Source organism: Ixodes scapularis, unplaced genomic scaffold (genome assembly GCF_016920785.2).
Source record: "Ixodes scapularis isolate PalLabHiFi unplaced genomic scaffold, ASM1692078v2 PGA_scaffold0__279_contigs__length_252992795, whole genome shotgun sequence".
NCBI classification, from domain to species: Eukaryota; Metazoa; Arthropoda; class Arachnida; order Ixodida; family Ixodidae; genus Ixodes; species Ixodes scapularis.
Window position 1 is genome coordinate 98,560,483 of NW_024609835.1, and position 27,713 is coordinate 98,588,195.

The 27,713-nt window shown below is 43.5% G+C and overlaps 1 protein-coding gene across 3 annotated transcripts in view; it reads right to left on the reverse strand.

Annotated features, from left to right (window-relative positions):
* Positions 1-6,322: 6,322 nt before the first annotated feature.
* LOC8052629 overlaps positions 6,323-27,713 on the reverse strand; it is a 225,557-nt gene continuing 204,166 nt past the window's right edge. For 2 of the 3 annotated variants that reach the window (XM_042289205.1, XM_042289207.1), the window contains exons 6-9: positions 26,654-26,828; positions 23,107-23,192; positions 16,078-16,134; positions 6,323-6,957 (exon numbers count right to left, since the gene is read on the reverse strand). In XM_042289205.1, the coding sequence (XP_042145139.1) occupies positions 6,668-6,957; positions 16,078-16,134; positions 23,107-23,192; positions 26,654-26,828 (608 nt within the window). In that variant the 3' untranslated portion in view covers positions 6,323-6,667. The remainder of the gene's footprint in view (positions 6,958-16,077; positions 16,135-23,106; positions 23,193-26,653; positions 26,829-27,713) is intronic. The other variant, XM_042289206.1, reaches the window with a different exon arrangement.

The following is a 27,713-nucleotide window of genomic DNA, read 5'->3' on the forward strand; positions in this document are numbered from 1 at the left end:
CTCACGTAGCGCTAACATAGCGCTCCGCTGTATGTGTGAACAAGCTTTAATAAAATAAAAAAAAAAACTTTAGCCACCCGAGATAATTTCCTGCAATGTTTCGAGCTCCTGCAAGCCGATTCCAAAATGTGATTTAAATTGGAAATGTATCGTCTGCTCCTTGCGATATTTATGTTTAATTAAGAACATCATTCTACGCATCTCTATTACAGAAATACAACATATTAGAGAAATACCAACCAAGTCCTAAACAGGAGCCCGACGTTTCAAAACCGATTCGGTTTTTTTCATCAGGGGCGACCATTTTCACGTGGAGAGCAGCAGTTTCTTTTCCATCTACGGTGTGTCGTTTATATCACTCAGTTTTTCGTCTTCAAGTGCCTTAGTCCGTTGACATACGCCGATGGTTAAGTGCCTGTCGCCCTATTTTACCCGACTTATTGAAGCTTCAGGTTTTTAACTGTTGACGACTTGGTTCGTGATGGTCTGTATTACTGCAAAAATAAATATATAGTTATTTTTGCAGAAAAATGTCGTGTATGGCATTATTTAGAAGAATATCATTTATTATCTCTCTTTCTACACATTTCATGTATTTGCCTTCAGATCTATATTGTGAGCACACTGTCCTTTTTGGCATACCCCACGACCCGGTGTTTGACACTGACAAAGAGCGAACAAAAACACACATTTCCGCAGATTCAACAGATGGTGTACTTTCGAGTATCGTCCTCCCGTGTCGGTCTCAAGTGGTTATGTGAACTTCACACACTCAAAGGTAGTGATGTCAATAAAAAAAAATATTTTATTACTGCCAGAAGACTTCTCAACATAAATAATGGGCCGATCACCGTCAAGATATACATCATAAATAATTGCCCGACGAATTACCTGAAATATGGTCGGCAAATCTTTTACGGCATTTCTGTCTTATATAGGCACGTTTGTAAGTGATTTGGGAGAACCTGAAAAAAAATTTTTTTCAAGCTGATTTAAATAACATATGAGTTTCTGACGCATATTCAACTTCTCACATATGTATTAGTCAGCTGCCTCTTTTCTGTGATGAACAACAATTTTATGTGTCTGTGGGCTGGATGAAAACAAAGAACACAGTGGCACGTGGTGGAACTATGACGATTGCGCAAGCAGACCGTCAGAAAGTGACAAATTAAGTAGCTGCAATGTCGAGTAGAGTATGAAATACTACTTTGTTCTACTTAACAAAATAAAAATGAGAATGGGTGACGCTTATTTGCAAATTCAACTGACCGGCATTTTGTCAAGAACAAATTTCAAACACCAAGCTACGTCGAAAATGTTTACTTCGGTACGCGCTATTTTAGACAAGATCCGATCTGAGTATGAAGGTCACTCTTTTCTGCATGATTATTCGCCTACATCACGGTGCTGGGTGCAAACGATATTGATCAGGAAATCAAGCATCGTGAATGCCTCTCAGCGTTTCTATAAAAAATGAACTGAAAGGGTCTGTTCTAAAACTTTTCTGACATTTTAAAAATATTATTGTTTTTTAGCTCAATTGCGTCTTCATTATATAAATTTGAAACGCATTTTGTAAACTAGATTTCAGGCTATATATGGCGAGGACGTGCCCATTTTATGATTTTATGCACTGCAATTAATTCCTAAGTTCAAGAGCACAACAGGATTGCACTTTAATACTAAAAGTGTACTATTTTTAATACTAAAAATATTAAAGACGTAAAGCTGTACCGATCACGGGTTATATTTGCGACTGAGGTAAAGAAACAGAAATTGAGTCATCTATGTTATTCTAGCTTTTTTTTTTTTTTTTACTGTTTCATCGAAATTAAATAAGGCCATTTACTTCTGGTACCTGAAACTAAATGTGGATTCTACGAATCACAAAAGTCTATATAGTACTCGTTTCATTGTTGAAATAGTGCCTATTGCCAAAAAAAAATACGGAAAATATATTCTCAATTTAGCATTTCAAACCGGTTTGAACCGGTTAGAACCGTTATTTTCGCTCCCCGGAACTGAACCGGAACTGAACCGAAAGCCGTGAACCCGAACCGGAGCCGAACCGATACAAATTTTGGTTCGACACTCTGCGTTAAAATCACTAGATCCTGAAAAAGTAGCGCCATTGCCTTCCTTGCCTGCTAGGCGGACACAGGTACCAACACACAAACCACCAAACCTCGCATTTTGATTCGCTGATCGGTCTGAGTTGTCATGGTGATCGCCATTACGCTCCATTCAAATCTCCAGAAGTTCGAAAGTATCGTTTTGAACCAGTCGCGCCAAGATCGCTATGGAGAATCGTCGTACTGAAAACGTTCCTCGCCATAATAAGCGTCTTTGGCACTGTACATGCAATCCTCTTACTAATCATGCTTATTTCCACAGATCTTTCGTAATTGTATGGTTGTTCTTGTGTATTTCACGACAGAAAAATGAATTTGTTTGTTTTGTTTTTTGTCGCACCGCACGGCTACCACATGCGGCACCGACGCCGCATGTCGTAGCGTTACGAAGATGTGCGCATGTTTTTCAGGTTTGTGGATTGCGAAATTTCGGTATTCAAGAACTTTTTCTTATAAAGCAACCTGCCACCCGGAATTCGGATCGGGTCACCAAGAATGTGGAGGTCAATAAAGAACTGCTAATTCCATGAAATGAAATGGCGACGATACGGCAGTGTTGTACGGAACGGCATTCCAAGGAACGGCGTTCCTGGAACGCGTTCCATTTAGGAGGAACGAAGGAACGCCGCCGTTCCATTTTGCATCGCTGGAACTGGAACGGAAACGCGTTACATTTTCACTGGAACGGAAAGAGTAACGGCGTTCCTTTTTGTTCGTCCAGTGGGGTCATTTGCATTTTATTTCTAACAGGAAAAGTATGAAAGTACAAAAACAATATCTTTACGCAGTGCAGGATCTCGTTCACTCTTTGCTACTAATCTTATGAATTATTTTGTGTGGTCCTCGTTTGCTAACAGTTAAGGGTGCAGGAGAGCTGGTGGGCATTGATTCTTTTTTTGAGTGGCCGAAACTGCGGTACAAAAAGCAAAACTTTTAGTCGTAGGAAAAGAGAAAGAAGGAGGGTTGTACTCAACTCAGTAACTTTCTTTGGTTTCACGAATCCTTATACACCCAGAAATCGTATTCCGATTACAGCCATTTCTGAACTTCAACAGCGAGACCCAAAATTTACAACAAGATCACAGATTGCCAGATATCGGACTCACCCTTGTATCCCGAACAGTGCTCACTTAAAAGATACATAAAAAATACCTTTATTCCTTCTCTTGTCCCCCACCTTGGAACTGAACAGCAAATCCAACCTTCACAACGAAGTATTTGTAGCTTTCAAGACTGACATTCCAATAGCTCCACCCTCTCCTTTACTTGCTCGTTTTGCGGACAGCAACATCGAGAAGCAACTTTTGTTAAGTTCTAACACGGGAGTCTGTTAAATTGAAACGTTTGAGGTTGTTGTAAAACGCTCGTGCAATCTTGGGTAAAAGTACGTTTGGCTCGTCTGAATTGTCCAATAAAAGCATGGACATGGTTAATAGCTGAGCTTTTTAACATTAATATATCAACAAATGAAACCCTGCTTCCGCGTGTTTTCTTCTCCGGGTGCCCTTCCATCACGACATACAAACTCGTATGTTGACAATTAACGGAAGAGATTTAAAAAAAAAAAAAAAACTCTGCTTGATTTAACTAAATGTGGTACTTAGCGAAAAATGCAAATGTAACGTATATGTAACGATACGTTCCATTTTTTTAAACTGTAACGGGAAGGAGTTCCTTTCTCACAGTTGGAACTTGTAACGGGAACGCGGTCCAAAAATCAGATGGAACGAGGAACGAGCTTTCGTTCCTCTTTTTTTAGGAACGTGTACAACACTGCGATACGGGGAGCTTTGGCTCTACTTTCCAAAAATTCAGCAACTTTACGTCACGTGACATCAATATCCCTCTTACGGTGGACCTACATGCCGAAAAAGCAGCCGCATTAATCAGTAAACCGGTCTTGATAGCGCTACGACCACTCCACTTGCGCCATCCGCGCAATCACCTCGTCGTATCTTTTTAGCGCTTTGTTTAGTTTAGTCTTTAAAGGGGTATATGTTTAAATCCCCCCACATTGTATCGTTTACATTACGCTTCCGGCTTAGCGCCCCCCGCTCCGGCATCTTCCAAAACGGCAGCGGCGCCTTCGCCGCGTCTGCACCTTCCCGCAACCATATGCTTATCGGTCTTGCTCCAGAGGAAACGTCTGGCCACAACAAATTCCAAAACATACTCGTGTCCAGCGTTGCTCTCTGTGTGTTCGCACGATATTTGACCAGCAGGAGTTGCTCGGAGCTAGGGTTCAATCGTGTCACCCACAGTTCTAGGCGGCAACGACAGCAACACGCCGCCATGTGTTTCATTTACCTGCGCCGGGATCCACTCCTCTATAGGAAACGCTTGTGTGTTCGACGGCCGGGAAATTATTACTAGACGACATTCACTAATGCCAGTAATTGATCGAATCTACTTGAAAGTAGGGGTGTGCGGATACCGAATAGTAGTTATCAAATCGAATACCGAATTGAATTTAAAAAAAACGAATATTAATAGAATACCGAATAGTGGTTTTATTTGTAGGAATTTTTCAAAGTGTGTCGTGATTGAGATAATTATATGTGCAGAGTTTACGCCTGGTGCAGAATATGCATCTCAAACGACAAAAAGCACAAATGTATAGAAGTTTTCGTTAAAAAAAAGCAGTTGTTGATGGACGCTGGGCACTAAATCCAGATTTATGTCGCAAACATAATCTATCTACCTTAATCGCCACAAAAAACCCAACGCTACAACCACGCGTGCCTTTTAGTCTCTTTAAAAAAACGACCTAACACCGCGTCATGTTCTTTTTTTTTTTTTGCATATTTATATATTTCAGAAAAGGGCATGTTGCGATATTTTGTCTCAATTTTAAGAGAGAAAAAAGACACCCGGGATTTTATTTTATATAAATAAAAAGGTAGCTGTTAAATCTGAGTAAACAGGCTTAAACAATATAATTTGAAGTAAAAAAATCATATGGTTAGGTGGCGCAAGTCAGCGTCCAACTGCCACTATGCGTCCATTACTCCATCCATCTATGCTGTTTTAGAGAGCCTAGATTTAAAAGAGGGAGCAAGCGAAACTGAAACTACGGAGACGGTTCCTGCGCAGATTGGTCGTAAGTGCGCATGCGTTGTATTTTCGCGTGGAAAAAAGGCGAGTGCGAGCAAACGGAAGAGCGACGACGCCTGCCCGATCGACGCTTTTGTTTTTCGTCATTTTCTCACAGTACGTAATTCTAACGCAGCTATCGAACGGTTGGAAACCCTCTCCAATCTAGGCACATTAGTTTTCCATTCCGTTTCGTTCCGAATCAGAATTAGAGGCTTGCAGTCCTAAAACAACGACAACGACAACTCGGCTGGTTTCGTCGGCGGTTAAGGCGGTTTCCTTTTTGTGATTTGCTGTCGCCGATTTCTGTGAGTGTGGCAAGTGTGTTCTACATCGGCGCTTCAATTTGAAACGAAGGGCTTTACTCGTGAAAAGAAGTAGGCATGACACGGAATTCCGGCCTCCCAAAAATTCCTCTCTGGAAACGGCGCAAACGGGATGTTTCGGTTGTGATTCAAGGTTAGATTGTGCCACGATCATGAGTAAATCTCCGTGCTATAAAGTTTTGGCGTTCGTTACTTTCCTTTTTTCTACTCTAAGCGCTAGATTTTCGTGGGTAGGACCAAGGGGTGTTTTTCGCGTGGCCTGTCTAACATCGGGAGAAAAAATTGCTCTTTCGTCACCGCGCGTCTTTGGCCAAATATATCGAATATTCGAGTGACCGAACACTAGGAATTCGATTCGCGAATCGAATTATTCGGGAACTTGCTATTCGATTCGAATTCGAGTATTCGCACACCCCTAGTTAAAGCATTGTTCGCTCTTCTTATTATCAGATTTCTATGCTCGCCGACGGATGGAGAGGATGTACTGGGATTGAAATGGTCATAGCTGTTTTCGGCTATCTCACGGAGAAGATGTGTGTTCTCAATTTCTAGGTACCGTGGAAGAACAAGTTAGTGCCGAGTGTGGCCCCCAATGTTTTCTCTATCGCTGTGCTTAGGTAAGTTGATTGGAAATTAAGGTCGGCTGCTACACGTGACGCCTACGCGAACTGCTTCTGGTGGGAGCCACCTCATGGCGCCACTGTCATGTCCCGTGCTTCCAACTACCATTGTCTTCTAGTGTGTTTATGTCACACGACACGATACACATTTTTGGCAAATTCAAGCCCAAAATATTTCATGGCCTCTTTATTACTTCTTTTCTTTTTTTACTTTTACGCTTTACGTAAACAAAAGAACTAACATTTTATTGAACAAGCGGAAGCCACACCCGTTCCTGTCTCAATATTTTTCTTGCACATTCACGGGTACCAACATGTCCATGCAGCTGTCATACTTTCACGAGGAAAAAGGTCATCCATCTGAAGTTACGCAAACTTAACGGCGTTTTGAGAGCGCACTCGTCGGCCAAATATTATATATGCATGTTTAAATTAATCAACCTAAACCCAATATCCATGTTTGGCGAAGGTTAGTCTGGGCCTCGAGGAGTTTTCAAAAGGCTTCCAATGAACTAGGGAACAGATCCTCGCAAGTTGTGGTATTCTTAAACTTTTCAGCTTGGCAGTAAATGTCGAAATCGGAGAGAGCACACTGACGCGCGATGTCCTCGTCCTTGGTGATTTTTTTCTTTTCGAAGGACTGCAGGACACTGCCGTCCTCCTCAAGGCAGTAGTAGCGGTCCAAGAGCCACTGCACATGTCGGAAGTTTCCGTACTGGTCGCATGTCCACGAAGGCAGCTTGGCGTAGCCCCTGATCCGGTAGTCCTCGTCTATGGCACAGTCTGTGAAGCCGAAGAGATCATGATCAGGTCGCGTACTATGGTAAATTCGAGAGAAGCTGAAGCTTATCAGAAAAATATATTGAGGTACTCGGTCTCAACTTCTTTTCTGCTACGCTCTCAGGGCTACCCTAGTTTTCACCGCGTTGCAGTCCGGCAGTGCTTAGAAATCAGGTCTATTCGCATTGCTCCCTTTTCGCATGCACTCTCGTGCAAAGGAGACGCCAAACAAAGCCACGCGCTCCCACAAGTATATTTAATATCGTTGGGGTATTGCGAAAGCTGCACTAACCCTAAAATGTGGCGCAAAAAAAAGTTGACGCCGAGCATACACCATTTTATACTCAGTTCACCCTTTAGCCGAGACTGCAGCCAATGCCACAAGCACGAGAGCTCGAGGTCGCTTCTTTGAAGAGTTCTTCCGGAGAACAAGCGCTCGCGCTAGAAATGCAAGTCTCAAAGTCAGAAGCGCGGACTAGCTCGAGCATGCTTTGACTACAGTTTCAGCTTAAGGGTGAACGGAGTACAATATTTGCAAATCCACAGCCCAGAGTGCGATCTTCACAGTCCAGAATGCGCATAGTTGAGATTCCGAAAAGCGAGCAGCATAGAGTTATTATATATTGTACGCTAGAGGTTCAACTGGCATTATTGTTTATGCGACTTCCGGGAGGCGAATTGAAGCAGGCAGCCACCAGTCTAGTTTTGCGGTACTCCTGTTCATTCCTTTGGCAAAACGCGCGTGAATTTTGTCTTTTCGACGGAAAATAACATGTAACACTTTTGTTATTTGGGTCGTACCGAATAGTATCTATTATTAACATTGTAAAGCAGTAATTGCGCTACTTAGCACTTTTTTTTAACCGGTGAACGATGTTAAACTTCGCCATATATTTCTAGTCCAAACCTCTGTTGCACACCAGGGCCCGTTTGCTCGAAGCGCTAATCGCGGCTAAAGTTAGCCGCAATACCTACGAGAGGGATTTTGAAATCCGGTGACTGGCTCGGTAGAGAAGAAGCGGGGAAACATGGCGGTGCCCCGGTGAGTGAGCGCCGCTCGCTTTGGAACTAATATGTCGTTGCAGCTGCAATATCGGGCGCGTTAGTCGGCAACGAATGGCGCAGGAAGCTTTCGCTTTGCTTTACCTCACTTAAATCGCAAAGCATGAGCAATAACCTCGCCGCATTTTTTAGATAGTCTTTCAATTCCTACCATTCCTAAGCCTAAATGAACGTGATGATTGTCGGCATGGCAACGTCTTTGGAAAGCGGATTGCCTTGACTCAATCGGCCGGGAATTGATAACACACAAAAGCAGACAGCGTCCCAATAGACCTTTTTTCTAAATTACCCAAGCATCGAGGAGAACATTGGAAGTGCAATTTTACGGTCCGCGCGCGCTGGCTTTTCTCTTATAAAAGATTCGAAGTAAATAATCGTAATAAGGCTTCGAAAAACGCGCGTGCAAGGCAAAATTTGTTTTAGACTTTTTGCTTTAGAACAATTACTTCTGCAGACGCCAGCACGTGCAACGCGTGTACCTACACTTGTAGCATGCACCTCGGTGCTATTGGAACGCTGTCTGCGTTTGTGTGCTATCAATACCCGGCCGATTGAGTCAAGGCAATCCACTTTCCGAAGATGTTGCCATGCCGACAATTATCGCGTTCATTTAGGCTTAGGAATGGCCAGAATGGAAAGGCTATCTAAAAAATGCGGCGAAGTCATTGCTCATGCTTCGCGATTTAAGTGAGGTCAGGCAAAGCGAAAGCCTCCTGCACCTTTCGTTGCTGACTAACGCGTCCAATATTGCAGCTACAACGACATATTAGTTTTAAAGCGAGCAGCGCTAACTCAGCGGGGTACCGCCATGTTTCCCCGCATCCTCCCTACCGAGCCAGTCGCATCATGATTTCGAAATCCCTCGCCTAGGTACTGCGGCTAACTTTACCCGAGGTTAGCGCTTCGAGCAAACCGCCCCTGGTGTGTAAACACAAGCTACGATTCTGAGTACAGTGTTATTCTGAGCAAAATAACAATCGAAAGGAATATAAGGTGAGTTCAAGGGTCGCTAGCATTCGGGTGATGCTTATATATTGCTAATATGCCAGTTGTGTCATTATATGAGAATTACCCCACCTTGCATCTTTACGAGCGATTAAAAACATTCAAAACCTCAAGAATAAAATACGTGGTCTATGAATGATGTCTTTTTTTTATTTTTTCTATGCCGCGCAGCTTTCATGGGCACTTGTTCTCAAAGATTTCGAGCGTGCGGGTGATGTTTTGAACGTGGAACAAGCATCTTCGCAGAGCATAAAGAATAAGGCATTACTTATGCTAAAATCAGACTATATTACATGGCCTTAAATTTATTTTGATCGTACATGCACAGGGAGCTTCTGCTCCAGTGTCACTGCGTATTTTTTGCCGTCTTTCTTCGTTTTTCAGATGTCCTTCTTTCGTTTGGCACGTATATTCCCCATGCTGAAAAGCGCCGACGCCGCGTTCGCGCTAACAGTGTCCGACAGTGCACATAAATACACCTACGAAGCCGTTTTAGCTCCGTTTTCAATACAGTAAATAGTAAATTAAAACGCCCTATCTGAGCGATTCTTTCGTCGGCCTGACTGGGAAATGTTCCAAGCTGCCTAGTATACGTACTTGTTATTCCGGATATTTGCTCTTAGAATCGAGCGCAAGGAGAAAATGCACTCATCTTTTCTATAGAAACGCATTACCGGAAGTCAGTTTTCGACTGATTGCTGTCTGCTTCAATTCGCCGCAGCACACTAGCGCCATTGAACTTCTAGCGTACTTTATAATAACTGTTTGTCGAGCAGACCAGGCGCCAAAAGCACGAACGCTAAAAACGGCAGCGGTAACGAGCCCTTTTTTGGAATGATGAATACTTCCACATCTTATTGTGCCACATTGTCAAGGCTAAACTAGTTGTCTTAATGCTCCAACGCCATCAAAATGGCAGCGGCCACTTCGATTCGCTGGTAACAGGTTAAAAATTATGTAATGTATGCACCTTAAAAGAATGCAAGCCAAACCGCTAGCCAATTTCTCCCTCTTGTTTTCATGACGTAAATACTCCAAAAACGAACTTCTACGACACCGCAGGGTGCGCCTAAAGACTTTTTTTTTTTTTAACTTCGATGATTTTTTTTTTTTTTTTGCCACAGTGTGCGTCGCCAAATCACAAAGGTATCTTCGTTGGTTCACGAAAGCTTTTGTGTAAAGACATGAAAATTTTATGGTGATATCATCACAGTCTTCATTGTTAGCGGTTACTCAAGCTATTGGCTGCCGCTGTTCTATCTAAGAGTATTTTTTTCATATATAGGGTGTCTGAAGTCACCAGGCTCGATCTAAAATGGACCGTAAAAATCGACGCCTGCACGAAGCACTCTGAACTTTTCGTCAAAGGTGTATTTCACAGGTCCTTTCTTTTTTTTCTTTTCTTTTGTGCGTAAAATTAGAAAACGTAGCTCTCTTTTGGTAAAATAGCTTGCTAGAGTCAACAGCGGGCGGCGACTTAGGCGACCGAGTCTAGTGGCGGGGTGCGTTTGGCGCACGTATTGGTAGATGATGCTTCCTCCTTATCGAGACTGCTCGCGACGACCGTGATTTACTAAAATGAAGATAATCTTTGTGTACTGTACTTTTGGTTCAAAAATAAATTGGACAATAAAAGCAAAAATTGAAGTTAAAAAGAAAAAACCCGGTGAGGTTGCATAACGACGGCGTTTTTGCTGCCGACGGATTTCGTTTGCGTGTCGTCTGCTTTCTTTCGGTGGTTGGCTACACCTTCCGACGCTGCTACTCATGCCATCTATCAATACCTGCGCCAAACGCGCCCCGCCACTTTACTCGGTCGTCTGCGTCACCGCCGCCATTGACCCTGACAAGTTTTTTGGCCATATTTTTGTGCAGAAAGGGAGCTACGCTTTGTAATTTTACAAGAAAAAAGGAACTACAAAATACACCTTTGACGAAAAGTTTAGTTTTTTTCACGCAGGCGTCGATTTTAACAGTTCATTTTAGCTCGAGCTTGGTGACTTCAGACATTTTTTATAGTCTTTAGCTTATGCCTTATGCGACGTTGACAGATTGCAGTGGCATCAGCTCCTGGTACGCCCTCAAACTGGTATGCGGTGTATGATTTGTAAGAGCGGCACTGCAACCACCAGATATACTTCACTTGACTAATAAATAAATGCTGCATTCCGCATTTATTCGTTCAAAAAAGTGAAAGCTGCTTACAACTCCCTGTAACGCCGAATTAGAGCGCAGCTCTTGAGGAGGAGGAGGGAAGGGCACTGGGGGGGGGTTAAACTAACCAGGGGGGGTCACGTGACCCCCAATGCCGATGATGTCATCACTGAGGTCACTGATGACGTCATCATTGACGATGACGATGCGGGTACCGATGACGTCATTAGTGACATCACTGTTTACTTCACCAGTGATGATGACGATGACGATGCGAATGTCGGTGACGTCATCAGTGACGTCGCTGATGACGTCATCAGTGACGTCGCTGATGACGTCATCAGTGATGATGACGATGACGATGCGGATGTCGGTAACGCCATCAGTGATGATGACGATGACGATGCGGATGCCGGTGACGTCATCAGTGATGATGACGATGGCGATGCGGATGCCGGTGACGTCATCAGTGACGATGACGATGACGATGTGGATGCCGGTGACGACATCAGTGACGTCACTGATGACGTCATCAGTGATGATGACGAGGACGATGCGGATGCCGGTGACGTCATCAGTGATGATGACGATGACGATGTGGATGCCGGTGACGTCATCAGTGATGATGACGATGACGATGTGGATGCCGGTGACGTCATCAGTGACAATGACGTCATTGGGGGTCACGCGACATCGGCGGGGGTCACGTGACCTCAGGGGAGTCACGTGACTTCGGGGGGTCACGTGACCTCGGGGGGGTCACGTGCCCCCACGAGGTCACGTGACCCCGGTGGAGGGCTCGCGCGGTGCATTATGGGACATTTCCCATGATGCACCGGGGTCACGTGCCCCCCACGAGGTCACGTGACCCCGGTGGGGGGCTCGCGCGGTGCATTATGGGACATTTCCCATGATGCACCGCGCGGTTACGCCGACGCCGACGCCGACGCCGACGCCGCTCAAGCCGGAAACGGGCCCCTAAGAGCTGCGCTCTAAAATGTCTTTTTTTTACCCAATATACCATGCATGCGCCATAACCGTAGTTCACAGGAGGCAGACACCAGTTCGCGAGACAGCTCGTGTCGTAATATGCTCTGTTCGCGCAGACCCCCAGCAAGGTTGTCGCGCGTGCAGAAAGACTACATTTCCCACGATGCATGCCGGCAGCGGTGGTGCAACGAAACTGGCTGGTCCGAGATCGGCCTATTACGAAATATTGCACCCTCGACAAATATCTCATCGTCGAAATCGGCCACACGACCAACAAGGTATAATCAAGGATTACCTAATCCCACTCCCCACGAAGTGACTTAGTTCGTGTAACGAAGTCACTGTCGTGTTCTGTCGTCACAGACCTGAGGCCCGTTGGTTCAGAAAATCGAGCGAGGCGACAATGTCTCCCCTGATTAGCGGCGATTGAGCTTTGCTCGCCCAGCTCTTGCATGAAGCCGATGTCGCGGAGAAGGCGACGTACCATTTTCTCGACAGCGGGGGGAACTGAAGACGGTGAATAACGTTTGTGAACGGAGCTCGTCAACCCGAGTCACCGGGTTTCTAACCTGTCACCGACTACTACTTTCCTCGTACTTCCGTGCTTTCCACGCGCGTATTAACGGAATATGTTGCCAATCAATTACGCAGACGCGTGGGGTAACGCGGTGTCACGCGGTCAGGCATAAGACAGAAAGTCAATGGCAGCAAAATAAACACCTAGGCAAACTTTTTTTTTTTTCAATGACTCCGGCCCTCATCTTAGCGTCAATGAAGGCGTCACAGCGCAGCGCGTAATCGTGAGTTAAAAGGTTGTTTGGACAGCGCCTCTGGCTGATAGCCCTCCATAGGTGTCAGATTTCCCCGCAACTCTCCGCAACTCTGTAGGGAAGACTTCCTTATTTTCTTTTCTTGTGCTACGTCAAATGGTGTATCGCCGGTAGAAAAAACACGCAATGATAATTTTCTGCTGCTCCGAAGGAAGGTTGGGTCCCAAGAACACTGCTCTCCTCGCGCGTTGTGGCTACTGATGACAAAAGTGTAGGGCTTTATTGCTTCCGTGTTATTTGCACTGGCGTAGCCAAGTTGTCTTCTTACCCACCTCCCATTTTCCCGTCCTAATGCCATTAGCAACAATGTCTCTCTAAAAACAACACGCTTGTTTGTAAAAGGTTTGTAAAAGCTGTAAAGTACACAAGTGTTAGAAAATAAAAGCTTCCCAGCGTTAAAATATTAAATAAACGAGGTCAAAAAAAAATAAAGAAATTCGGTTTTTACGTTGCAATTTAACGAAAGGCATCTGGCACGTCCCAGCGATGAGCTGACAATTAATTTTAACTTCCTGCGGATCTTTTGACGTGCAACCGAAACCTCGGGTGCACGACTCCTTCTCCGCAATAAGCCCCGGATACGAATCCCTAGGTGACCGGGATTCGAACCCACCACCTGAGGATCTATAGGCCTGCGCCTTCCCTCTGAGCCACCGGAGCGGCATTCGTTATTTTGCCGCATCCCAAAGTTGCGTGTTAATCTTTTACTTCTTGCCAGAAAATTCGCCTCATAGAAAACGTTCATTTTAAGTCTTACGCGTTGAGGTACCCTATATTTGTGACGTTTTTGGTAAAAGTGATAGCGTTCGGTATACCTATACAGCCTCTGTGGAATCAACTGCAATGACAACTGGTTACGGCGAACAAGAAATAAAGAATGATAAATTATGAGAGCACAGTAGACCAGACGACAAATGGAACTAAGGTCCCTGTATAATCGAAGGGTGCGCGATTCATTGTTCTGCAAATCGGTTCAATAACGGCGGCACGTGGTCAAGGGAGACAGAGATCGGTAGAGGGGGAAACGCCGTAGGCCACTCACGGCGTCGCATGGACGTGCGTTAAGGCCCATTGACTCCCTCTCGTTTTCTCAGTACCTTGCGCCTTAAAACCTCTTAGGACGAGAGAACACTCTGCCACGCTGTCTTCATCTATGATATGGCCCTGGAACTCTATTTCCCTAGAGCGAACGTTTTGCAGCATTTGCGAGGTCAGATGTTCTACTATATGAAAGCAAGGGTTGTTGTCAAAAGCTTTGTCACACGTTGTCTTGTGACAACATTGTCACAAGTTTTTTAAGCCTAGAAAGAATGATGAGCGAAACAAAATAGCAAATATACAGAAAGTGCAAGTGTTCCACGGCCACCCGATAGATGCCGCCAACGTATTCTCTTGTAGTGACAGATTTTGAGGGGTTTTAAGGTGCACGGTGGTAAGAATTTGGAAGTGTGTGGGCCAGTCTTAAGGCTCAAAACAAAGAACAGCTTTCGACGAATGACGAACACCAGACTGCAAACGACGCCACGATAGCAAAAAAAAATGTTCACGAAGCGTTTTTATTTATATATATATATATACAGTAGTGAACAAAAAAATATGATATTTCGTTTCTTTCACACAAAAATATATTATATTTTGTTTCTTTTACAGAAGCATTGCTCGACGTCTAGTTGATTGATTCATGTTTAAGTAAGCATTAGTTTCTACTCTATAAATACGTTAATGTAGTGTTCCATTACAATTTTTATATCTGTACCACAGTTCGAAGAAAGGTTACCCACGTGAAACAGAAATATCATATCTTTTTGTTCACTACTGTATATATATATATATATATATATATATATCTACACACAAACGATAGCGACGACAGTGAGCAGCAGCGAATAGCACAAACTGACGATGACAATCACAACGAACGGTGACGACGATAAAAGAGAGGGACAAGGGCGTTGACAACGACAAGCGACGACAGTCGGTTGCGACGACGATCATTGGTGACGACAGTGAACGACAACAAGAACGCATAACGAGCAAAGGGTGACGAAGTACCGATGCCAATAAATGAATGACAAAGGAAGAACGACGAAAACGAACGATGAAAGATGAAGAACGAACGATTGGTAATGAACAACAAACAACAAACGACAAATCCCCTACAACAAATGGGGATTAGAAACTGACTTAGATCCTCCCAGCTAGTGACTGAGTTTGAAGGCATTGACATACTTATCGAGTGTTTTCCCAAAGAGTTTCAGCTCCATTGCATAAAAGTGTAGCCAATCCGAAGTGAGGCGCCCATCTGCCTATAGAGAAATTTCGGCATTATGTTGTCGAGAAAACAAAAGCCACAAATAATAAAATAACCGAACTTACAACAGCGCCACGAAAAAAAAATCAAAGCGAGGATCGAGACAAGAAAAACCTTCTAACTCCCCTCGCTTAGAAGGGATAAGTTGAACGTTCTTGACAGCACCGAGACTGAGGTAATCGATCAGCTCTCTTCCACGGCTGTGGCTTGAGGTAGCGGAAAGTACACCAACCGTTCGGGCATGGTGAACTCCGTATTCGAGTCTCTGTCTGGAACCACTAGGTTTGGTGCTCATACTCGATATTTCCTTTATCAACCGGAAACGAATATGTGTATCTCGAAAATGTTTATGTAGTTTGTTTAACTTTTGTTATCTGTTAACTTGTAGAAGCGTACAAAAAAAATAAGTCTTAGGCGCTTCGGGATCGATTGCGTCCTTCGCAACGAAAAAAGGCTTAGGGCGTTTTGGTCCTAGGGCCAGGGGCCCATTTAGGAAAATCATTAAAGTCCGGGATAATTAAGTTGTTAATTATTTTAGCGTAATTAACTTTTTAATATTGTGTTTAAGGGTAAGGTTTTAATTAAAAAATTGTTCAGCATCATCGAAAAACACTAAATCAACAAATTGCAGAACGATAGAAGGCACGCGAAGCATTTTTGCGGCTTTCTGGAAGCCGCACAAAATCGACCGGTTTTTAAGTTTCGGTTTGCTATCGGAGCGCATCTCAGCCCCGGCGGCACCGCGCCCCGTGGAGAGACACTGCAACCAGCCTCTGCTGCGTCGCGCGATGACAGCGCAGTTTAGTTTCAGTTGGGACGTCTCTCGGCCTGCAAAAGAAGCGTAGACGAAAACTTTGGTACTTTACGTCGAAATTGAAGATCGCACGCAGAATTGAGTCATGCGAATCGGGCAGAATAAATTGGCGATCGCTACGGGTTACACTAGTCAACGTCACCTTGTATCCACTGTTGGCAGCGAGCCGTTTTACCCAAACACCACTTCAAGTTTACCAATTGTCGGAGGCCTACCCAATCACTTGATGTTCCAAATACCACGTCGACGACGCGTATACCCTTAACGTGGTCTGCGTATCGTTATCGTTTGAATGTGAAGACGGTCATTTAAACTTGCAGACGGCCGTTTAGACGTGCAGACGATCGTTTTAACGGGAAAACGCGTTGAATGCGATCCGGATGGTCTGGACCACCTGAAAGGTATCCCGCATTTGTTTGGGAACAATTCAAATAAATATGACGGCAACAAGGTTTTTGTGAATTCACCAAAAGTGCTTCCCGCACAGGCGCTTGAGTCCGACATTGTCTCGTTTTCCCATTTCACGGCGTCTACCCGCGTTCTCGGATAAAGAGGGCAGGCAGAAAACACTTGAAAACTTATCTTGACACTTTTTCCCAGCCCTTTCGCTGCAGTGTCTGTCTACAACATTGTGTGGGTTCCCCCCTTCTCCCCCCAGAAAAGCTTATTTTTACATAAACATTGTTTGAATGCCGGGCCGGCACGGCGTTTCTTGCCCACACAGCGAACCGGAAGTAAACGCAAAACGCCACCGTCGCAAAAAGAAAAAAAATTACGTTTGCATTTAAGCCGCGCAAGGTGTCGACATACCTTTGAGGTGTGACGACACTGATTTACGCTGTATATGAAGCATTTAGCCAGTGCGGAACCACCGCTGGCCTGTGTTCTTTATCGTGCAGAACGAAATACCGCGACCTAACAATTAAAGGGGCACTGATACCCCAAAGGTCGTATTTATTTTTGTTGTCTAAAACGATGCAAGTTGCAGCCATAGACACGCAAAAAAAAACGCATCGCGAAAAAAAATTTTCCCGCGCGCACGCGCCCCTTTTTATTTTTGGCGTTTGATTTTCCCGCCTCTCGCCTCCTCGCTTCTTTTGATCGGTGACGTCAAAAATCAGGAAATTTAGAAGCTTTGTAGGCGACATCTCTATAACATTTAATGACGGCAATCCTAAAACATGTTTTTTAACGCAATTGCGAACGCACTACGGCCCTTCTTTTTGAAATACCAAAAATCGGGAGTTCGTTGTGGTGCCGTCTCCTGGATTTGTATCCTCCAACGGAAAACAGGCGTCACCGCTCAAAACCGGTCCGCCGCAAAACCGGTGCTAGCCGGCGCTCGCTCCTTTCCTCCTCGCTTTGGGTCGCCATGGCAACAGCAGGGAGTGGTGACAGGAAAGGGGACTCTCAGGTCTCCGCAATTTTTGACGTCAAGGCACCGGCGCCGATCGCGCGGGAACTTCGAATTCGGCATTTGGAAATTGTTTTTTTACTTCACGAATACTGAATTCCCAAATTTCAAATTTTGAGGGTAATGTCCCGGCATCGTTTTCGACCGTTTCGGATAATAAAAAAAAAATATGATTTTGATGTGTCAGTGCCCCTTTAACCGTCACAAGAGAGTTGAGTCGGTGTATATAAGCAGAAAGCAAGCGGGGGTCGCGGAGTCAAGTCCTGAGTTGATTTTTCAGCGTTGGAGCTTTTGGAAGTCTTAGCGTCTTGGCAGGAAGAGCAGGGCCGCGAACGGACAGACGGCATGTGAGTTAGTAAACTTCGGATTGCACTCACTGTGTTGCGTCGTTTTATTGGGAGCAACTAGAGCGTGGCTTGATTGAATTGGGAATCGGATAGGGTAGAGTTACCAACAAGAAGGGTGGAGAAAATCATGATTAAAAATAAATTTAATTAATTCAAATTTATTTGATTTGATTCAGATCTTATCTTTTTAAAGCAGGTCAATTTGAATTAAATTACTGTAGCCGGAAAATTGAAAATCCTAACCACTAGACGCATTTCTCAATGTGGCATGTGATTTAATCGATTCATCCGATCAGTGATAATCACCAAAATAATCCCTGGAGTAGGAGAACAAGAGGAACAGATGCAGATTTTTTCGGTCGCGCACCAGTCACCTAGCGGTGTTTGTAGATTTGTGTTCCTCCTTCGTCCCTCTTGTTCCCCCTCTCCAGGGATTATTTTCGTCATTCTTGTCCAGCTCGCTTGCATTTTTGCATTTAATTGCATTATAAAGAAAGCTGATAATGCGAAAAAAATCATTAATGTAAATGTAAAGTGCACTTTAATAACAACGTTTGATTGCTGTAATGACCGCCATAGTAGAATAAAAACAGTTTGATTTTCTTTTTAATTTGTTAAAAGTTTTATTTGATTTTTCTCGCAAATTCTGACTTCATTGGAAAAGAGCATTATATTTACAGTCGTCGCACTTTTGCGTTTTCATTTTGTTTCAGCATGACGTTGCATGGCTGACGAACAAAATGGAAAGTACAAAATACACATAGACAATACAGAAATGCACGTAGAAAGCATCACATGATAAACAAACGGTGAAGGAAAATATGTTTTCGGAATTATTTTGCGGGAAAAAGTTGGATTTATATCATCGTATGAAAATTGGTATGTTCTCTAACAAAGTTTAAATCATGATAAAAATCACTATTTAAATCGTATGGGTTTTTATTCTCTACCCTGCCCACGAGACACACACGAGCACATAAAATACTAAAAGTTCAAGGTCTCGGCACATTCCGTGCGCTTGGTTGATTTCGCCGATGAAGGCACAATCATAGAAAGATTCTGCGCGCTGTGACGTATTTTCTGGTGCTGTTTGATTCATCCCATCGGCTCGTACTATGGGCTTTGCACTCTCATAAGGTAAAACGAACTATAGGCGTTGGCAAGCAGTCATGTTTCAAAACCTAGTTCGGCCACCGTGGATAGAAATAGTTTTCTTTGGGAGCCAGCTGGCAGCCGTGGGCACTCCTTAGTAATTCTTAACTATGGCTTGACTACGAGACGATCTACACACGCCAGCGGCTAGATGGCAGCGCTCAGGGGCTAACATCTTGCCGGTCAATTTAAAGCTTACTTGTGCCTCACCATACTGTGTTTAAAATGCTTCTTGCAGTTTTTGGTATCTTGCAAATACATTTAGTCTAGAGTATTTGCTACTCTAACTTAATTACATTTCTCACTATCTTGTACTCATTATCTCAAATGCATTTTGCAACCACGAAAAAAAAAATTCGCTGGAACAATATGCGGAACTAGAAATCGTCACATTGCATGAAGAAACTGAACTGATTGCAAGAAGGGGAAACAAGGCACGAGAAAAACGCAGTCTCCAAATGCCAACGAAAGACCAAATGGTCTTTTGTTGGCATCAGGGGTTTTCCCAGGAATTAAAGTTAGGGGGGGGGGGGGGGGGGGGAAGGGAGGGGTTATTGAGAATAGAGGAATTGTTGCGAATTAAGGAAGTGCCTTCAGAAAAACGAGGGGGGGGGGGGGGGTGTAGAGCAATCACTGGTTGGCGTTTGGAGACATTTCGAGACTCCCCCTCCCCATGTGCGCCCGTCTCTGTGTCCTCTTGTCCAGTTTTTCCAACTGTACTTGGAGCTAGCAAAGTAATGGTGACGTCATCCGGATTTTATCCTCAAACCCCATCTTTTGTGTGGAGCTACAGTGGTTCCGTCAGCAGAAAATTGTGACGCCAACGCTCGGTGCGATTACAATCAACCATTTCCGGAAGTCGCCGGTTCAGAGGTTCCGGTACGAAAATGCGCGAACACATTTACATGCGAGCACAGGCACTCCCTCGGACAGAGAAGCTTGGTCCTGCTGGCTTTATTGAGCTGCAATGACGTATATTGTGCTTCCTTGAATCTCCTTGTTTGCCTATTGTGGCTTAACTTTGGCTCCCAAGCTCGTGCAAAAGCATTTCTCTCATCTCCTTCCAAATACCCGCATTGTTTCACCCTCAAAATCCTCGGAACAAGTTTTCGCCAGGTGGAGTCATTTACGAACTAGGGGGTGCTAATTCTGGAACCTTGACCATCTAGACCACAGTGCATCAATAATGGTTCCAACTGGTGCAGAGGGGGCAGGAGAAGTGGGTTTAGAAGGGGTTTTGTGAACTCTCCTGTGTTTTGCTCTTGACCTTCTGATTTATTTTGCTCTTTCTTGCTTTTGACTGGGGGTATAAAGTATTCACTCTTAGTTGCTAAAAGCAACAGAGGCTGCAGTCCTCGAGTCGTTGTTTTTCTTGAGCGTGTACCTGTGTCGTTCACTCGCGTTCTCACCAACGAGTCTGGCTGCCTGATGAACTTCTAGTTCGGCTGTTATGGATATGCAATGCCGGACTGCATTTTAAGTCCCCCAAATCGAAGCGGGGTATATTACGAACTTATTGCGGATAACGTCATGAGTCGAGCCTGCCGTCAAACTAAAGCATGTCTTAAAATATAAACGACAACAACCAAAAAGAAACAGCGATAACAACCAAAATGTATGAGATAGAACTAGAGCTACTAATATTTTTGCCCCTCCTTCCTCGAAACGTGCCGAAATGAACTCAGAGTTGAGGTAGCTTTCAATGTTAATTTTTTTAATAATTTAATGAAAATATTATTCTACTGATCATAAATAAACAATGATCATGATCAGTAGAACACTGGAACGAGTCAATTTGACAAAAAAAAACGACATTATAGAAAAGAGTTTGCAAATTGTTATCAGACAATAGACCCTTTTTAAAATTCAGTGCCATATGGTAGATCAAATAGCACTTTACCTTTTAAAAAGCTATTGGCGGTAATTGACCTGCAGTTTGTAGTATTTGACCGGGCACCGTCACTTAATTCTGCCTGTCAACATTAGTCGAGAATGTGTGTTTGTACCTTACAATTATCTCTCAGTTTCGATAGTGGCAAATATACAACCGGTAACACGAAGCACTGGCCCACATTAAAGCCGCGATCAAATTTTATACGTCAAGCGGCTGTAAAGCCGATCATTTGCCGCCAACAAACTGACTGGACCCAAGTTAGAAATAAATGCTTATGCATCTCTTGCATTCAATTTCTGCGTCGCACGTACTAACGTCTCAAATCTATAGGGCTCGCATCATCCGCTTCGGAGCATCTTCAACTTCTTCCGTCATCAGTAGCCACAGTCCGCCATTAGCACAACACATATTTCATTCCTGAGATGATGATTGTGATCAGAGTTACCCGACTGAAGTTTGCAGAGGGTCTATTACACGAAGTGATATTAGGAGAAGTTTAAACGTAGTGAAAATTTTATATTTCTCATAAACACTGCCAATTATAACGAGCTTGTTGCGCTCAAGAAACGGATTAGCTCGACATTGCGTGCTTTCACAAGTTAAAGGAGCCTGTGACGCCTGGCTTCGTTCTTGTGTTCCAAATATGTGTATATGCTTTCGTCCTAATTTATTTAGCGTATGTGTCGCTATTAACTAGCTTTGCATCCCAAGCGTGCATGGTCATTATTTTTTCCATGCTTCGCTGCGAGGGTTTTGCCTTGTTATCACGAAGTCCCTGCCATCACGTGCGAGCTAAGATAAGATGTCGGTCATACCTCAAAACGTTGAAGCAACACACGCTGCGCTCTTACATTACATCATCACGCAGAATTCTTTGCAAATATTTGCCTCTTTCAAACGTATACAAGATGTTGAACACCCAAATGTAACAAACGTATACAAGATGTTTAACACGCAACCTTAGGCGCCCTCTAATCAATGAACCCTAAATGTCCAACATTTCCAGCGGTTTCTCAATTAGGAAATACGATGAATAGAAAAAGCGCAATGGTGACTGTTCAAACACTCGAGGGATTTAAAGACATTCTGGAATTCCCGGAAATATGTAAGCAGAAAAATAACTAGCCATACGCGCACACGCATTGAAAAGAACGAGGGAAATTCATCCTAGGAAGACTGACATCCTGCCTTTATTTATAATCATTTAACAAATGGCAGTCGAAGTATGGCTAAACGAGAAAGTGCAGATGTTCACTCTGTTTTCAAATAAATTTAGACCTTTCATTCAAAATTTCAAAATCTCTCCCGAGAAACTCCGTTGCGCTTCTTTACCGCTCAGAACTGAATATTGCTTTCACGAGAAAATTCCCAACTAAAGTCAAATAAATTGATGATCCAAGGTGGGTATGAGGTGTAAATACTCGGACACATTCTCCGATTGTTCTAAATATTTGACCGCAGTCGGCGGAAACTTAAACTTAGCAGAGACTGCAGATAAAAAACCTTTTCCCTTAGGAAGTTGTTGGGCCGATGGCCCCATCAAATCGCACAAAAACAAACTTTCCTGTCGATAAAACATTTATGATTTACAGTGATATGAAAAGTCCTTGCTAGTATGTATTTTGATGCATCGTTAAACTTTGCTATCATTTGTGTACCTATGCACAAGGTGCATGTGCCCATGTGTGAGGAAGCTGCTGAAAACTTGCGATAGGTGACATTCGTCGTCGTAAGGCCTTCACCGGTGTTGATTAGGTTAACTCCTTTTCTGTTTATGTTTATGCGTGTGTACATGCCGGGGGAGGCATACTGGGTGTGGCATTGCGTGACATTCATTGCGACTGTGACACTAACTATTTTTGTAAAGTGCGCAAGCGTAAAGAAACGTTTATATGTACACAGTTCTTGTTTTGTAATTATTTAAAGAAAATATTATTTTCTGAGAATGGGAGTAGCCAGCCGCATTTACAATTGCTAACATTGTCATTTGTTTTTATAAAAGATGGAGGAAGAAGACAGGAAGAAAAGATCGTGTCCGTGACAAACAATATATGATCGCAAAGTCCGCACTTTGGGTGTAAACTTCAGAGACAAAACTAGGAATAATAGTATTACCTCACCAAGATCAAATGTGTGTAATGCATATTGTTACATTATAATAGAGAAAAAAATTACTTACTGCAGGACATTTCTTTCAAGGCACCTGTTTTCTGCTCATAGGCATAGCTTTTCAGCGAAACCCCTTGGTTGTTGCTACACACGCAGCTGCAACAAAAAAAAAACACGCGTTTTACGTAGAAATAACAACTGAGTTCTCTTCCAGTTTTCACGAACACCAATTTATTAGAAACGTCTTTTCTGGAGGTTAATACATTTTTTTATGTTGTTACTTCCGACTACTAAACATGAACAGTGAAACAAAGTTTTGCCCCAGATGACCACTGTATAAAAAATAAACGCCAGCATTGTTAGTAGCCGATAATGTGCTCAAACAACGTCCAGAACATTTATCACCGAAAACGCAAATAACAATAAAAAAAAAGTAGGTCATCGCTAAAAAAAAAATACATAAAGGTGATTTTAAATTGCGGCGCAATTTTCTCAATACGTTTCCTTCTCTATGCGGCGTATACGATTTGAATCACAAGCACGGGCGTCGCGACGAAATGACACAAATATAGTACGCAGTCAAATTTACCAGTCTAGCTAAGATTTTTCAATAGAGTAAAGCAAAAATAATATCCTTTAAGTAAGCTTAAGTGCGTCCTTGTATTCATTACTGCCAGGTGCACAGAAAAGACTCATGGTTAACTATCGTACTGCACTAAATAAATAGAGCATCAAAAGCGCGAACCACTGCGGCGCTAGATAGTATCATTGGCAGGCCGACCTCTCCCTTACTAAACATTCAACTTCTAATTTGGTTTTTCTTCTGCTTTAGCGCAGTTTATTGAACAAACAGAGATGCAAAAATTGTTAAAGAGAATACTGAACACAAAAACCATACAACCTTCCGCATCTCCTGTGACATAAATGTACGATGTCCTTTCTAACAAATAACAATCATAACTCCCCGCGCAAGTTATATTCTAAAGCTAGTATTGAAAAACAATAATTATATGGTACACTCGAAAAAATAGGTAGCGTTTATTCTCTGGCAAAGCTTTTGGCAGAGCCCATTGCTGCGATTTTCAAAGGGAGCTCGGCAAATTACGAGTTTGAAAATATCTTAATACATTTTCAGCTTGGGGAAGGGAGGGGGGGGGGGGGGGGGGGGGGACAACCCAACATAAAGTCGCAAACACAGTTGAAATTTATGGGAAAGAATATCGTGGTTTTATAGGGTACAGGTGCCCGGAAAACCAAATAATAAGGGGAGAGGATGAACTTCTTTTTCCCGAACGCACAGTAGAAGGAGGACATTGACCAATAGCACACCGGTACTGTTCTTACGCAAACAAAAGGGGGGAGGAAGAAGATCTCTTAACCCACCTCGGTGAGGTCCAGATACACATCACAAAAAAAGGGCTGCGGGATGGTGACCCATTAGGGGAAAGATCGAACATGGACAAAGGCGAACAACCCCTGACATTCATCACACCCGAAACAAAGGGGCAGGGGTGAAACTTAAACCCGAAAAAACAACATCCTACACATATATAAAGGTGACCTCCAAACAATCAAATTTGTAAAAATCTTTTCAACTCCGTGTCCAAATTAAAATACGGCCTATTTACTGCATATCCGTGGCTAATAATAGTGAGGGACTCTTTTACCAAGCATTTATGATCCTCTCTCTCTCGGTCAACACAACCGATGTGGAATTCCATAAAGGTACACAATTATTACATTCTAACACATGTTTTGACATTTCTCAATACTGATCTTAGTTTCGAATACAACGTTTGTGTTCAGTTAAGCGATCATTCGAACACCACTTCGTTTGTCTAATGTAACATAACCCGCAGGCAAAATGAACCTTGTAAACTACTTCCGACACACAATCAACATCTTTTTCTCTGTGTGTGTGTTTTTTTTTTTTTTTTTGGTACATCCAGTTCTGGCCGAGTTGAACGGGGTCAACCGACTTAGTCTGAAATCATTTCTGAACGCAGTGCTGATGCCGTAGCGGTTGCGGCTAATTTCAGATTATGAGAAATACGATGGAACAAAGGAAGAACAATACGCCTGGCAGATTCACGAACCTTTGCATATTTCTTTTTCATATTAACCCCGTGCAACAACTCTTTGAACACATAATCCTCGGGGAAACCTAGCACGCTGAAGCGGTTAAGCGTTGGCGTTGGAGCGCAGAACCAATGGAGTGCGAACAAGATTTCTTAAGTGCACTATCTACTAAATTCCTGACTATGCCAGCCTTGATATTCTTCTAGTGACAACTATTGAAAGGCAGGAGTGGTTTGACTTCCGTTTTGCCATACTGCCAACACATACTGGAGGGAGTTTTAGCTGTATATCTAAAGACTGCAGGCAGTCATTTACGGGTCTTTCTACTGAGAATTGCAGCTCTGACGCACTCTCATAGACGAAGTTTTATACCAACGATGACAGTGAAGAATTGCCGTAAGAACAGCTTTGAATGAGACCAACTAGACGCATATCCAAACAGCTAAGATAAATCTCCGAGAGGACTGGGGCCACGGCCGAACCAATACATATTCCTTGTTTTTGAACGAAATCTTGACCATCATACTTTACCACTGTTGCCTGGAGGTACAATTTGTAAAATTCTAATTACAATTCTAAAATCCTTTCTTTTGTGATGTGTATCAGGACCTCACCAAGGTTGGTTAAGAGATCTTCCCCCTCCCCCCCTTTTTTTGAGTTAGAACAGTACCGGTGTGCTATTGGTCAATGTCCTCCCTCTCTAGTGCGTTCGGGAAAACGAAGTTCATCCTCTTCCTTTTTCATTCCTTTTGGTTTTCCGGGCACCTGTACCCTATAAAACCACGATATTCTGTCCAATAAATTTCAGTTGTGTTTGAGACTTTGTGTTGTGTTGTCCTCCTCTCCCCCCCCCCCCCCCAGTTTCGGGGTTTTGTCCAAAATGTTAAACCTTCACCAGCTTGCTTGCGCCCTAAATTCTTGATCTTAATGCATTTTTTAACAGTCTGTGATGTAGCCCTGAGCATGGTGAAACAGCTTTCGCAGCGCCACAGGAAATTGAAGATATCTTAATACATTTTTTTAAACAATCTGTGATGTAGCCCTGAGCATGCTGAAACGGCTTGCAAGGTGCCACAGGGCGCAGGCTATTCTTTTCTTCTTTTTTTGTGTGTGTTCTAAAGATGAAATGTCATGTTGTCGCCAGCCACGACCCTGGCGGTGTAAAAGCAGCGGTGACGGATGAGGCAGCTGCGCCTGCAGTGTTCTGCTACAGGTTGCTCTCCAGCTTGTCAGTTCACGTAAGATTTGGTAAAAAGAAGTCGGGACGCCGCGACGACAGCGACACTGGCGTTCGCTCGGGCTCTTCGCGGTCTTTCTGCGGTCAACCACCAGGATCGCGACCTCCGACAGCATGACACACCGGCTTTTATGACGCCACTTGTTGCCAATGATGATGTCCAAGCACGCTTTCGTCTCCTTCTCTCCTTCAGTTTCTCGGCGCATACTTGAGACTAAAACACGTTGCTACAACTAAAGTTTTCCGGTGCCACAAACTTTTTTTTTTATATTATCCAGAGTAAAATATAACAAAAACATACCTCTCAGAGCGTCCGCACTGAACTCTGGCGTAGCCCCCGTCGATGTCGCAGCGATTCATCTCCAACCCCACCAGAGTCTGTCCCTTCTGGCTAAATTGATGCACCAGGGACCGGACTCGGGTCATCTCCCTCTCGCAGATGGTCAGGTAACCACCGGCGTATCTCTCGGCATCGTCTGCATGGAAACACAGAGGCAGCGACAACGACAGACAGTTGGGACGACGTAAAACAAAAACCATCAGATTCAACAAGATGCCGTTTGATGGAACTATTTGCCATTCAACTGGGCGGTTACTGATTTTCCTTGTGGGAATTATCTGAGCTTCCGTTTCCGCGTCATGTCCTCTCACAACGGTATTTGAATTTACACTCGCAGCAGGCGCGCATCACCTCCATAATATATATATATATACAGGAAGGGGCTTAAGTATCAACAAATTTGGCACAGCTTGCGAAATTCCGATTCTGAATGTACATACCTAAAATTGGATACCCAAATGCGGCCTTCAAAGAAGTTGTATATAATTTCTTTTCAGAGCTCAACTCGGACGTAGTAAAATCTTAAAAAAAAAAAAATAATAATCGGAGGCCGGGTATTCCCTATACCAGCCTGTTTGTCGTCTGCACACTGTTCTATAAGGTTCCTCCCCGATGGCTTGTTGAACTCAAAAGCGCTAAAAACCAATAGTAGAGGCTGACGATCATCAATATAAAAGCGATAAATAATACTTTTAACGAAATATATCAACAATGACCACCTGGGAGCGAGGTCAGAAACCAGTGTGCAGACAACGGATGTCCGGTATATGGCATGGGAAATGCACGGACGCCATTCTTTTGTTCGATTTTTAATATTTCACCCCCTCTGACTTGAGCTATGAAAAAATAGACAGGCAACTTCCTGCAATACTACGTTCGTGTGCCCAGTTTTAGATATGCGTGTTTGGGATACTATTTTTTCAAGGCGTGCCAAATGTGTTGACCCTTACGGCCGCACCCTGTATATTTATTTATTTTTGTTAAATATTGATTAAAGATATATTTAAGTCATTGCAGTTTA